The sequence below is a fragment of the Pelodiscus sinensis genome, chromosome 3 (genome assembly GCF_052426305.1).
Source record: "Pelodiscus sinensis isolate ZL-2025 chromosome 3, ASM5242630v1, whole genome shotgun sequence".
NCBI lineage: Eukaryota > Metazoa > Chordata > Testudines > Trionychidae > Pelodiscus > Pelodiscus sinensis.
Window position 1 is genome coordinate 186,395,166 of NC_143054.1, and position 14,827 is coordinate 186,409,992.

Sequence of the window (14,827 nt, forward strand, 5' to 3'; positions counted from 1 at the left end):
TTCACTGCTTCTCCCTTATCCACAAGACTTGTTATCTTATCAAAGAAAGCTTGGTTTGACATGAATTGCTCTTTACAAATCCATATCGGCTGTTCCTTATCACCTTATTTTCTTTCAGATGTTTGCAGATGAATTCCTTAATTACTTGCTTCGTTATCTTTCCTGGCACAGAAGGTAAACTGACTGGTTTGTAGTTTCCTGTGTTGTTTTTAATTTCCCTTTTTATAGAAGGGTACTATATTTGCCCTTTTCCAGGCTTCTGGAATCTCTGTCTTCCATGATTTTTCAAAGATAATAGCTAAAAGCTCACATACCTTCTCTCTCAACTCCTTGAGCATTCTCGGATGCACATCCATCGGGCCCTGATGACTTGAAGACATCTAACTTTCCTACATAATTTTTAAATTGTGTTTTTTTTATTTTATCTTCTAAACCTACCCCATTTCCACCAGCATTCACTACGTTAGGCATCCCTTCATCAAATGTATTGGTGAAGACCAAAACAAAGAAGTCATTAAGCACCTCTGCCATTTCCAAGTTGCGTTATTGTTTCTCCCTCTTCACGGTGCAATGAACCTACCCTGTCCTTGGTCTTCCTCTTGTTTCTAATATATTTATAGAATGTCTTCCTGTTACCCTTTATGTCTCTAGCTAGACCAACCTAGTTTTGTGTCTTTACCTTTCTAATCTTGCCCCTGCATACCTGTGTTGTTTGCTTATATTCATCCTTTGTAATTTGACCTAGTTTCCACTTTTTATAGAACTCCTTTTTTATTTTTAGATCATGCAAGATCTCCTGGTTAAACCAAGGCGGTCTTCTGCATAGGAAGGATAGAAAGTACTGCAAAACAGTTTGCTTTTACGCCCAAATGTCCCTTTAAAATAAACTGCCAACTCTCTTCAGTTGTTGTTCCACTTAGTCTTGCTGCCCATGGGACCTTACCTACCAGGTCTGAGTTTACTAAAATCTGCCTTCCTGAAATCCATTGTCTCCGTTTTGCTGTTCTCCCTTCTACCATTCCTTAGAATCATGAACTCTATGATTTCATGATCACTTTCATGTAAGCTGCCTTCCACTTTCAAATTTTCAACCAGTTCCTCCCTATTTGTTAAAATCAAATCTCAACAGCTTTCCCCCTAGGGCTATGTCTGCACTGCAATAGGGATGTTGAATATAGTTTAATCTACTAGTCAATTAGTCGATAAGCAAGGGAGCTCCCAGTCTCAGCAGCTAACCCCACTGTGGCTCTGCCTTTTAAACATATTAAGAGCAGACAGGGATGAAGAAAGACTGAAATGTAGTTAATACAGTTTGAACCTCTCTAGTCCAGCACACTCTGGTCCAGCAACATCCATTGTCTGACAAGATTTTATTTAGCCAGATGTCCTCTTGTCATGGGTGTGGCCATGTTCCCCCCCCCCCCCCCAATCCCATAAAGTTTGTTTATAGCCACCAGTCCTGGCTCTCAGTGTTCTACATTGTTATTTACTCTAATTTATCCCTAAGTGTCTTCTAAGAGCCTAGTAAGCAGTAGAACTATTGGTAATACTACCAGATAACATTGACCTCCCGTGGTTCAGCAAATTCTCTGGTTTGGCACAGGTCAGATCCCACGAGTGCCGGATTAGAGAAGTTCAGCCTGTATTAAGATGCATTCTGTTGAGAGGCTATATAAATCAGCACCACTGATAGTTTCCTTAGTGGTAATAACTACAAACAAAACAGTATGAATTAGGGGTGGTAGCGTGTAGACAATTACATGATTAACCAATAAGCAGCAGTGCTGTGGGAGAGGGCAGGTGGGAACCAGTGCTGGGGGGAGTTGGCTTAAAAGCCGGTTGCCATGGAACCGCCTGTCCCCGTTCCCCATGCTGCTGCCTCTGATAAAGAGGCTGCGGGCTGAGGGGGAAAGGCGGGAGCCAGTACACATGGGAAGCAGCTTTCAAGCCAGCTCCCCACATGTATTGGCACTGCTGCCTCTTTATCGGGGGGGAGGTGGCAGAAGCTGGTGCTCATGGGGAGCTGGCTTAAAGTCAGATCCCCCCAGCACTGGCCCCCCACCCCCCCAGTGTGTAAATGTGTAATCATTAGAATTTCCAGCAGTTACATGTTTACACAAATAAACAGTAATTAACATCCCTAGTGTAAAAAACAGGATGGAGAGCCCAGAAGTATTCAACCAGATTTAGCACTAGTTTCATAAGTGATAATTTTTCCCTCAACAATAAATATGTATTTAAAAAAACCCTTCAAACTAACATGCTTGTTAAACATAAGTTCTCAGACATACAATATAAAAGCAAGAGGTCTCTTCTCCCCAATCTAAAAACAGACAAAATGTAGACAAGAGATTATCAACTCTTGTCAAAGGGAATGTATCTCCATGCAGTCACACCCATGATATATATCCATTTCCCCCAGTACGTTTGACAACACTGCACTCCAATTTACAGATTCTCATTCATTCTGCCAATTATTTCAGATTGTGTAGTAATTTTCTCATTGGTTATGTTCTGTAATGGGACTACTCTGTAAATCATTACTCAGTGCAAGTAAGATGGCACAATCAGACCCTGAATTCAACTAGTTTCTTGTGTGTTATGTTACTCTTTCAAAGTGCTGAACAAACAGTAATCCAAGAAGAAGAGACAGAAGTGGAAATAGCTTTGAGAGCAGTAGAAGTCTCTCAATTTGATGAAAAAAAAAAACTGGCAATGGGGTGTGTTTCAATAAAATAGGTTTTAACAAGAAATCTCTCTTGTTCAGACTGCCCCTGCATGTGCACAGTAAAAATGGTGAATTGTGAAACTATTACTGTCAAACCCTGACTACCCCTCCCCTCACCTATTTAAAATGAAATAACAGCTACTAGACAATAAGACAAAACAACAAGGGCTGTGTAATTAGAAGTGGGGGCTTTGCCTTTGAAGTAAGTTTTCATGGCATGTAAACTATGCAGCTGTATAATGGGTAGAAGGAACCCAGGATGAGAAAGGAGCGGGATGGAGGATAATACAAAACAAATTCAATGTATCATGCCACTCTGTAAGTCAGTGGGATGCAAGAGTGTAACCATTTAAATAGTTAACTGATAGGCATGAGCTTATTGGTTACCATTCCAGTTACACAATGGCTCACAGCCCCACTCCTGGGGGAGCCAGTGTCACCTTGCTCCCCCAGGAGTGTATCAGCCAGGAGTGGGGCCAGGAGCTGGTGCACGCAAGCTGGCATGTGCATTGGTTCCATCCTTCAGCCGTGTTCCCGGGGAGTCAACTGTTGCCTCGTGCTGCGGGCTCTACAGTATAAAGTGTATACTGCAGAACTCACAGTATAGCCGGCTCCCTAGGAATGGGATCGGCAGCCAGCATGTGCCAGGAACTGGCTTACAAGTCGGCTCCTGGCGCACACCGGCTCCCAGCCCCACCTCCCAGGGAGCCAGCTGCCACCCCACACTGCTGGCTCTGTATCAGAGCCTGCAGGATGGGGCAGCAGCTAGCTCTCTGGAAGTAGAGGTGGCATAAGCCAGCTCCTGGTGTGCTCCGGCTCCCAGCTGCCTACCCTACTCCAGGTAAGCCGGCTGCACTGTGGGCTCTGCAGCATAAGCTTTATACTGCAATGCCCGCAGCATGTAATCACCAAGACTTTTAATGATTGCATTGTTAATCATTTTTTACATCCCTAGTATAGCCTTAACTGGAATACTGCAATCAGTTTTTGAGATTCCATCTCAAAAGAGATACTGCAAAATCAGAGGGGGGGTTGGAGATGTGCAACAAGACAAAGCATTTTGAGCAGGAAATACTTTTATATGAGGAGAGATTAAAAAGAGACCAGGATTGTTTGCCTTCAACTAGGGATGGCAACTGTTACAGTTAACTGCTAAGCATCACTCTTAACAGGCGATGCTTACCGGTTCATTTAACCAGTGGGGGCTGAAGCATCTCCCCACCCACCATGGTCACAGGGCTGCTCCAGTACTGACAGGTCTGTGGCAGACAGGGTGTTCCAGCCTGGCTGGAGCAGTCTCCCTCCCCAAACCACGCCTTTAATCAGTTAACAGGTTAAACACTACATTTAACCAATTAAAAGGGATTTTATATCTCTGTCTTCATCAGGGGAATCTTTACAGGGAGAAGAGATATTATTTTAATTCTGTGTTTGGTGCTGTTGCTCCCACCACTGGAATATTATGTAAAGGTCTGGCACCTAAAGTTCAAGAAGGATGTGGATTTATTGACAGGGTTCACAGAAGAACCATGAAAATTATTAAAGAATTAGAAAACATGCTGTACAGTGACAGACTCTAGCAGCTTAATTTATTTAGCTTAACATAGAGAGCGTTAAGGGGTAACAGTGACAGTCTACAAGTACCTAAATGGGATCAAATATTTAATAATTGGCAGTTCAATGTAGCAGAGTAAGTTATAGCACGATACAATGGAAGCTGAAGTGGGACAAACTCAGACTGGAAAATTTTAAATTGTGAGAGTAATTAATCACTGAAAAAAATGTATCTGGTCTAGCACTGAATTTTTAATTCTAATTCTTCTAGGGGCTCTGGATGTTTTTCTGAAAGATATGAACTAGGAATTTTGAGGAAGTCCCCATTGCCTGTACTATACAGGATATCAGACAGATGGTCACACAAATCTCTTCTGACCTTAGAGCTATGAAGGGGGAGGGGGGGATAAAAGCATGCAAAACAACCCTCAAGCTATACCTTGTATTCACCCAAGAACAAGGGGGCTTTTAATAAAGCCAAGAGGAGCCAGGTTCATCAAAACTGAACAAAGGAAGTGACTTTCCGCACACAACACATAGCTAAGCGAGGGAACTCACTATTACCAGAGATCACTAAGGCAGGATTCAAAGAAGAATTTACAGGTCACAAGCAAAGTTATAATGGGGGGGGGGGAAGAGTCTGGAAACCCTCCTGCACGAGGGCATAAACCATCCTCTAAGGGACTTAGCCGAAAATTTTCCCGGGGACAGGATGCTCCATCACCTCTCTCCGAGGCACCATGGGTAGCCACTGTCAGCGCCCAGGACTAGCTGGGGCAGATATAAGAGAGTGGAGGTTCCCAGGCTGACTGCCTCCCAGATGTGGGGTCCGCCTCGGCACGGGTAAAGGCGGACAGGTACCTGGCCAGGTCCAGGAAGGAGTCCACCGTCTCCTTGTTGGTGGGCAGGGCATCGGCCAGCCCCAGCGCGTTGGTGTTCAGCGCCTGGGCGCCCGCCCCGGGTCGGATGATGAAGGCCAAGGCGACGGCCAGCGCGGAGGCCACCAGGGTGGTGCCCATGAAGTAGGCGATGGCGATGCCCCCCAGCCTGCCCAGGGCCCGCGTGTCCAGGCTGGCGGCGCCGGAGACCAGGCTGCAGACCACCAGCGGCAGGATGACCATGCGCAGCATGCGGAGCAGCAGCTCCCCGGGGAAGGCCAGGGCGGCCACCTGCGCCCGGCTCAGCTGGGCGCCGCGCACAGCCGCGCCCAGGGCCACCCCCAGCAGCACGCCGGCCACGGTGAGCAGCACCAGGCAGTGCTTCCGCAGGCAGCGGCCGCAGCCCCGCCGCCCGCCCGGCTCCGCGGGCAGCCCCCGGCCCGCCGCCTCCGGCCCGCCGCCCGGCACGTGGCCGTTCCGGCTCTCGCCCGGCGTCTCCATGTCGCGGCCGGGCAGCCCGCTGCAGCCCCGCTAGGCGAGGCGGCCGCGCCGCTGCAGCGCGCCGGGGATGATGCAAGGCTGGCTCGGCCCCCCAGCGGCTGCGGGAGCTGTCCGAGCCGCTGCCGCCACGCGGCGCTCGGGGGCGGGCTGGCGCTCGGTGGGAGGAGGGGGGTTATTTAGGGCAACGCGCCTCCTCCGCCCCCTGGCCTCCCCGTGCCCATAAAGGGCCAGGCAGGCGCTGCCGCCCGGAGAGATGCTTCCAGCTGCACATTGTGTTCCACCGCCCCGCCCCCTTCCTTCCCCATGCCCGCGGGCGCGCTTCTTCTGTCTGCCCGGACAGGGAAGGGCAGGGCTGGCTTAGAAGCGCCGCTCCAGACCAAACTCCGCCTTCCCACGCTTAGTACATGCTACATAATGTAGCCCTGGCCAGCGTGGGGCCCGGCTCAAGGCAGCAGCGACCGGGGCTGCCATTTCCTCCTGCTGGCATCGTGCCTGCAATAAAACAGGACAAAGCAGCTTGACAGTCTCCATCCTCGCTGCTAACACGGAGCTCACCGCGCGTACTGAAACCGGCTCCCTAGGACTATTAAAACAGGTGGAAAGAAGCTCCCTTACATGCGAGTTAAAAACCACAGAAACGAAGTTGGCCGCGCACCGCTTTCCCCTTGAGTCCAGGACAACTTGTTTCTCCTCCCCACCTTTTTTCTTTGCTCTCCCACACCGGATTTTACAAAGAGGTTGGTGAATTATTCTACAACACTGGAAGTGCTGCCGTATTTTTATTTATATTGCAATATCACTCAGGATCAGGGCCCCAATTTCCTGTGTGACCCCAGGCAAATCACTGATGTCTACACTTGCACCCTCTTTCGAGAGAGGGATGCAAATGAAGACATTCAAAATGGCAAATGAAGCTGAGATTGAAATATCCCGTGCTTCATTTGCATATTCGTGTTCGGGTGCTATTTCAAAATAAGACGCTGTTAAGATGCGGTTATTTCGAGAGAAAACTCTTCTCTCAAAATAACTGGCAACCTCATTGTATTAGGAATAAGGGTTATTTCGAGAGAAGGGTTTTCTCTCAAAATAACCGTGTCTTAACAACATCTGTTATTTCGAAATAGTGCCATAATGCGACTATGCAAATGAAGCATGGGATATTTAAATCTTGGCTTCATTTGCAATTTCGAATGTCTTCATTTGCATTCTGAGAGAGAGAGAGAGAGAGAGTGTGTAAGTATAGACATACCCTATAACTTGCACTATAACTTCAATGGGCACACTTGTGTGTAAAGTTAAGAATATACACAAGGGTTTACTGAATCAGGGCCTAAAAGGGACAAGTGACATATGAACCGTAGTAGTTGAATGGTACCAAATGTATAGGTATGCTATATACACGTGTACATGTACAATAACAATACTTTTAGAATAATCTCTCTATATATGTTAGAGGTTTCTGTCTGTGTGTCTGTGAGCCCGTTTGTTCAAGAACTCCTTCTAACCAGTAAGAGCTAGCACCACCAAATTTGGTAGTCAGCTTCCTCTTGTCTTAGCTTAAAGCAAGGCCAGACGTTGGTTTTGTCAGAAAACGGGACGTGCCTGGAATTTGATAGTTTTCCATAACGTGGAAAGGGAGGGGGGGAGAGAGGAGGGATGTGATCTTCATGCTCACTACTGGGGGCAGTGAGCACAGGGGAGAACTATCCTGCAGAGATCTCTGGGGAAACGGCCAACTGGGGATAGGGCTCCACCATTTTGCCTGCCACTAGTCAGTGGCTTCCCTGCCTAAAATCCTGCATGTCCAGCCCTGGCTGCCCCCCTATAGGAACCTCCAGTGCCCTGCCCCTCCCCATGCCTGCACTACTGGGATGTCTAGTGTGGCCACTGTGGGCCAGCCTCTGCAGACCCCTCTTTCCCTGCCCCTGGATCTGGGGCATGCCAGCGGGGGAGGCCTGTGTGACTCCCCTTTTCCTCCCTGCCCTCTCCCAGGCTGGGGAGATGTGGCCAGGGGTCCTAGCCAGGCTGGGGAGAAGTGGCTTGGGAGGCCTGCGCAGCCCCACCCTCCTATCCCCCCAACCCTGGCTAAGACCCCTGGGTCTGGCCCCCTCCTCCAACCCCAGTCTCTGCCCTGGGCCATCCCCCCTTTCCCAAGTCCTGGGCTGGCCCCCATCCCCAACCTCCAAGCTGGCCACTCTCCCCAAATGCCACCCCCTCCCATGCGCCTGTGCCGGGCACCCTGCCAAACACTTGTGCCCCCCCCCCCCAACCCAGGAATCCAGACCAGTCTGGGGTGTGCTAATAGGAGACCTTCATGCTTCCCTTCCCCGCCTCCCCTCCCCCTCCGCCCCAGCTGGGTCCAGGCAATGCTAAGTATGTCTCCTAGTTCTTATATAAAATAAGTGTCAACTAATCCCATGTACCTGTCATGTTTTTATTGCCTGGCTTTTTACAGACATCATTGTGGGGTGAGTTTTGAGGGCAGAGGCCTACCAGATCAGGTTAGGTAGTATTCTGGTAGCATAGAAGAAGGCACAGAGTTGTGTGGGTGAGAAGCTGGCAAATGGGTTCTTGAGGCCAGCATTGCTGGTGAAGGTTATGATGCAGTATGATTCAGAGCAAGAGAAGAGGTAAGAGACAAGACAGCAAGGGAGGGATAGAGCTCTGGAGGGCCTAAAAATCAGGGTAAAAAGACTGAACTCAATGTGGTAAAATAAAGGGATATTGGTAATATTTGCTCATGGCTTGGATGTTCTGGGCAAGAGAAAGGGAGGAAGGAGTCAAATCATCCTCCAGGTAATAGGACTGAGTGGTAGGCGTAATCTTCAAGTGACAGAAAACTGGTGGGGGGAAGGGAGGGAGGAAGAGAGATGGAGAGGGTTTGGGAAGAAAAGTCAGGAGCAATGTTCCTTCTAATCTTTTCCATCTTTTATCCATGTTCAGAATAAATTTTATGTGCACCAAAGCATGTGTAAATGTGCATCACCGCACAAAGAAACAAACAAAACTAGCTGTGGGTGTTCTTCAGCAGTTGAATCTCCCCTGGGCATCTGGATGCACAAGTACACAATTTACAGAGAACACTGGTCAGGAGTACAGCATGACTCATTGGCTGTGTCTACACTGGCCACTTATTCTGGAAAATCAGCCGCTTTTCCGGAATAACTTGCCAGCTGTCTACACTGGCCCCTTGAATTTCCAGAAAAGCACTGACAATCTAATGTGAAATCATCAGTGCTTTTCCGGAAAAACTATGCTGCTCCCGTTCGGGCAAAAGTCCTTTTCCGGAAAACTGTTCCGGAAAAGTGCCAGTGTAGACAGCACAGATTTCTTTTCCGCAAAAAAGCCCCGATCGCGAAAATGACGAAAATGAAAGTGCTTTTCCGGAAAAGCATCCTGCCAATGTAGACGCGCTTTTTCCGGAAATACTTATAACGGAAAACTGTTATACTTATAACGGAAAACTGTTCCGTTTTAAGCATTTCCGGAAAATCATGCCAGTGTAGATGTAGCCATTCTGCATTAAAAGAGACAACCAGGCAGAGATATCAGAAAAACAGGCTGAAAGGTGAGACTAGGGAGAGGAAGATAGGTCATGGTGGAGAAGTAGTTCTTGAGCCATCAGCACAGAGATGGCAGCTGAATCAGTGTGATACTATAGAGGGTATGTAAAAGGAGAAGAGGAGAGGGTAAAGGAGAGAGCCCTTTGAGAGCCTTATTTGATGGAGTGGAAGTTTCATTCCTCCCCTCCTCACTGGAAAGAGGTTGGATAGAGATCCAAGAGGCGTTTTGAAAGCCAAGAGAGAGCACAGTTTCAAGAAGTGTTGCAATACAACAACAGGTTATCTTGTAATATGTGTTTCTAGACAGGGATGTAGAGCCTAATCCAGCAAACACAGGAGTAGAACTATGGAAGTTGTAGTGAGATCGTAAGATTTAATAATGCTGTTACTATTGGATACATTTGTGTATATTTTATTTAATGTTTTCTTTGGAAGAATGGGAACAAAAATGTTGATGTTGTCAACTCTTGCAATGAAATTATGAGTTTTATAATATTTGATGGTGTTGTCCATACTTTCTCTCCTAGCTTCATGTTTTTAGGCAAGCAAAGAAAGAGTTTCTGGCCATCCTGCTGTGGAGAAAAGCCTTCTAATAAATAAATTAATTAAGTAAGTAATTCAATAAATAAACAAACTCTACCTTGTTAAGAAATGCAGAAAAATCAGCCCACTATTGAATAAAATATATATTTCCATATAGTGTTTTGAAATAACTATAAATTTAAGCAAAAAATGGACACCTCATTTTAGAAAGAAAGCTAATATTTGTCAGTTAAACACACTTGTAGGTCTGTGGACAAGATATTTGACAAGGCAAAAGTTGTATACATTGGCCAAAATTTGCAAAAATGACTAGACTTGAGATGTGATTTTTATAAAATGCTGAACATTCACTGTCTGAAGATCAGACTCCCTTAAGATGTTTCAAGTTGGGCACCGAAGGACTGAAGCACCTAAAATAGCTAGTCACTTTGGAAAATGCTGGTCATTATCCATTCTATGACTAACATGCTTTATATAGCCTGTCTATGCCAGACAATCATCTCATCTGAAATGGAGACCCAATGGAATGGATCCCACAGATGTGTTCTAAACAAATTACATCAATCTTTAGAGTGATCGCAACAGGATACTATCTACACAATGATGAAAATCCTAGGTCAGCTGAGTTGGGCCAAAGGCTGAAAAACTGCTGTGTAGCTGTTCAGTTCGCCTGGAGCCCAAGCTCCAGGACTCTGTGAAGAGGGAGGGGCCCAGAGAATGGCTACACACCAATTTTTAGTTCTACAGCCCAAGCACCATTAGCTGAATCAGCTGTTCCAGGCCAGCCAGAGCCATGGCATAGGTCTTTTACTCCTGTGTAGACATATCCAGGGTTGGAGAACCTGGGATTAAGCCAGCTGTGTTTAAAAGATGAGCTACACATGCTTAGGTTTACCAGATGGGTTTCAAAAAAATACCGGACACGCGTGATCTCAGAACAGGAGGGGATGGGGATGGGGGGGACAGAGACCGGCCAGGAGGGGAGCAGGGCTGGCTGAGAGGGGGTCAGAGGGAGCAGGGCTGACTGGGGGAGATCGGGGGTGGGGAGGAAACAGCTGGCGGGAAGCAGGGCAGGCTGGGAGGGAGGCGGGAGGAGCAGGGCTGGCAGGGGGAAATCGGGGGTGGGGAGAAAACGGCTGGCGAGAAGCAGGGCAGGCTGGGAGGGAGGCGGGAGGAGCAGGGCTGGCAGGGGGAGATCGGGGGTGGGGAGGAAACGGCTGGCGGGAAGCAGGGCTGGCCGGAAGGGAGGCGGGAGGAACAGGGCTGGCAGGGGGAGATTGGGGGAAGGAACCAGCCGGCGAGAAGCAGAGCTGGCCGGGAGGAGGTTGTGGGGAGCAGGGCTGGCTGGGGGGAGGGACTGGCCGGCAGGGAGCAGGGCTGGCTGGGAGGCTGTTGGGGGGAGCAGGACTGGCTGGGGGGGAAGTGGGTGCGGGGGAACTGACCAGTGGAGAGTGGGGCTGGCCCGGGTGCACACAGATCCACAGGTGCTGCCCATCCCACACATGGTCCCGGCGGGGCTCACAGGCGAGTCCGGCCCCGGGGATTCCATCCCACCTCGGTCCTGCCCCCACCCCTCCTCTCTACTGCCAAGAAGCTGGGGCCACTCAGGAAACGGTAGGGAGACTGCAGAGAGCGTGAAAGACTTTAGTGGGGAAGAGAGACCCCTGTGACTGAGAGGAGCTGCAGTAAGCAGGAAACTATTGTTAGACACCCTGACTCCGAGCTAAGGTCAGAGGGCTGGGAAAGCTGAGCTTCAGCTGGATAAAGCCTGGAAGACTCTTTGCATTGGGACTTAGTGCTGGGGGTCTGGGGGGTCCCTTAAGGGAGGGAGTGACTGAACTGGCCTGGGGCTCTGGCGGGGACTGTGGTAACTATCTGTGGCCTGCAAGGTGGAGGGGCCCTGAAGAGAGGAGCCACTGGGGGCAGGACACTGCGGAGTGACCTCTAGCTGTGAGGGAATGTTCCGGATGCAATAACTGGCCCTTGTGCTTCAGTTAGACGAGCTTCTGTTGCCATGCCGGCCTGCCGTGTTTTAGAGAAGGAGGGTTCTGCAGTTAAGGCAGAGGAATGGGAGTCTATAGAGACCTGGGTTTAATTCCAACTCATCTATGGATATCTGGTGTAACCTTAGGAGAAGCTCTTAGGGTGCGTCTACACTAGCCCCCTAGATCGATCTAGGGAGGCTAATGAGGGCGACCGGAATTGCAAATCAAGCCCAGGATTTAAATATCCCACGCTTGATTTGCATGTTCCCGGCCGGTCGCCATTTTAGAAATTGACTAGCCCGAAGTAACTGCCCGCGTCTACATGCAGTAGTGAAACGGGATTCCGATTTAAAGCCCTAACTCGAATTAGCTGGTATTCCTCCTGCAATGAGGTTTACCAGCTAATTCGAATTAGGGGCTTTAAATCGGAATCCCGTTTCACTGCCGTGTGTAGACGTACCCTTAGTCTCTCGCTGCCTTTTATCTTTAAAATGGAAGTACTAACAAAGTGCTTCCCTGCTTCGCCTGGTGGTTGTAAGGCTAAACAGATGCCTGGCGTGTGCTGAGAGAGCCTCAGAGGAGTGGTATTGTGGAAATACAGAGTGCTATCACCATGGCTGTGTCTACACTGGGCCACTTATTCCGGAAAATCAGCCGCTTTTCCGGAATAAGCTGCGAGCTGTCTACACTGGCCCCTTGAATTTCCGGAAAAGCACTGACGATCTACTGTAAGAAATCAGCTGCTTTTCCGGAAAAACTATGCTGCTCCCACTCGGGCAAAAGTCCTTTTTCCGGAAAAACTCTTCCGGAAAAGGGCCAGTGTAGACGCGCTTTTCCGGAAAAGCGCATCGTTATAACGATAACTTCGGGACCAATGTAGATGTGCTTTTTCCGGAAATACTTATAACGGAAAACTGTTCCGTTTTAAGCATTTCCGGAAAATCATGCCAGTGTAGACGTAGCCCATTAGTATTGACCCACTGAAGTGATGGGGGTCACCTTCTTAAGTGTAAAAACAACACATGGATGTAGCCCAAAGAGGTAATCTGTTTATTTTAAGGTTTCCTATAGAGCCTGTCCTTGTAGTATCTAAGCAGGGTTGCACAAGCTATAGCTCTTGGGCTATATCCAGCCCACCAGAACTTTTAATCTGGTTCTTGAGCTCCACTGCCTCAGCTGGGGAGCAGGGTCAGGGGCTTACCCTGATCTGGTGCCAGAATTCTGCTCCCCTGGCAGGAGCACTGGGCAGGCAGGAGCAGCAGGGCAAGCCACTCATCCTGCTCCCTGGCCAGTGAGGGGGTGGCCTGCCATACAATTTCCATACCCAAAGGTGGCTCTTAGGCCAAAACATTTGCCCACTCTGATCTAAGATATGACCAGGCAAATAAGATCCACATTGCCAGGCCAGCGAGGACTTCATGGAGTTTTCAGTTGCTCTAATTCCCTAGATTCTAGAAACTTCTTTTTGGGGACATCTTCGAACACTGGTTACCATGGGAATGCTTTATCATGCTCCTCCCCCAGGAGACCTGGTCTTGTCTAGGATGATGTGACTTACAAAACTTAGCACAAAATATTGCATAAGATGAAATATGCTTAGGTGCAGGAGCTTGACCGTGAACAAATTGCCAAAGGAAACCAGACTAATCCGACGTCGGATAACCTTTTAAAGCAGGCTATACATATGCATCTTTTTGATGAAGCGCTCCCACCAGAACTAGAATACAAAGGTTCTTTTCTCTTGTGTGTGTTCAGTTATGTGAGTATATTGATATACAGTATGGCTATGTCTACACTGACACCCTTTTCCGGAAATGCGTAAAACGGAACAGTTTTCCGTTATAAGTATTTCAGGAAAAAGCATGTCTACATTGGCAGGATAATTTTCCGGAAAAGCACTTTTTCTGGAAAAGCGTCCGTGGCCAATGTAGACACGCTTTTCCGCAAAAAAGCCCCGATCGTCATTTTCGTGATTGGGGCTTTTTTGCGGAAAAGACTACTGTGCTGTCTACTCTGGCCCATTTCTGGAACAGTTTTTCCGGAAAAGGACTTTTGCCCGAACGGGTGCAGCATAGTTTTTCTGGAAAAACACTGACAATTTTACAGTAGATCGTCAGTGCTTTTCCGGAAATTCAAGGGGCCAGTGTAGACAGCTGGCAACTTATTCCAGAAAAGCGGCTGATTTAGTGGAAAAATTTTCCGGAATAAGTGGCCCAGTGTAGGCACAGCGTATCACTGTATATGTGGAGTCCAAACATACAGGCAGTCCCCGACTTACGCGGATCCGACTTACGTCGGATCCGCACTTACGAACGGAGCTTTCTCGCCCCGGAGGTCGAGGTAGCGGATTGCTACCTGCGAGCTCCGGGGCGAGAAAGCCCCGTTCGTAAGCTGCTCCGGTGCCCCTGGTCTGCTGGAGACCGTCTCCAGCAGACCAGGGGCACCGGGCAGGTTCCCGCGCTTCTGAGGCTTTGCCAGAGCAAAGCCTCAGAAGCGCGGGAACCCGCCCGCTGCTGCCGCTTGAAACCCGGTGCCTGTGGTCTGCTGGGGACGGTCCCCAGCAGACCACAGGCACCAGGACTGAAGCCGCAGCCGCGGGGGGGAGGGGTCCCGCGCCTCTGAGACTTTGCCAGAGCAAAGCCTCAGAGGCGCGGCACCCCGCTGCCGCTGCTGCTCTGCTCCCCGTGTCCCTGGTCTGCTGGGGGGGGGGACGCGGATAGTCAGGCTTTTGTTTTGGACCCTGGAGCAGAGCAGCTGGGGCGCTGCGGATTGGTCCTGCAGCACCCACTCTGGGCACTACTGGACCAACCCGGCAGCATCCCAGCTGCTCTGCCCCAGGTCCTGATTCAGCCGCTGCTGGTCAGTTTCAGCAGTGGCTGAATCAGGACGCCTGGGGCAGAGCAGCTGGGGTGCTGCTGGGTTGGTCCAGTAGCGCCGAGGGGTGCTACTGGAGCAACCCAGCAGCACCCCAGTTGCTCTGCCCCAGGCATCCCCAAGTCAGCCGCTGTTGAAACTGACCAGCGCTGACTACAGGAAGCCCGAGGCAGAGTTGCTCTGCCCCAGGCTTCCTGGAAT

At 49.3% G+C, this 14,827-nt stretch overlaps 1 protein-coding gene and 1 long non-coding RNA gene across 3 annotated transcripts in view; one reads left to right on the forward strand and one right to left on the reverse strand.

Moving 5' to 3' along the window:
• SLC1A4 (solute carrier family 1 member 4) overlaps positions 1–5,807 on the reverse strand; it is a 48,285-nt gene extending 42,478 nt beyond the window's left edge. Inside the window, exon 1 of the mRNA XM_014569035.3 lies at positions 5,144–5,807. Coding sequence (XP_014424521.2) covers positions 5,144–5,661 — 518 coding nt within the window. The 5' untranslated portion in view covers positions 5,662–5,807. The remainder of the gene's footprint in view (positions 1–5,143) is intronic.
• Positions 5,808–6,004: 197 nt separating this feature from the next.
• Positions 6,005–14,827, forward strand: part of LOC102444722 (uncharacterized) — a 28,855-nt gene continuing 20,032 nt past the window's right edge. For both annotated transcript variants that reach the window (XR_003087597.3, XR_012903018.2), the window contains exons 1-2: positions 6,005–6,398; positions 9,752–9,833. This is a non-coding gene — a long non-coding RNA (uncharacterized LOC102444722). The remainder of the gene's footprint in view (positions 6,399–9,751; positions 9,834–14,827) is intronic.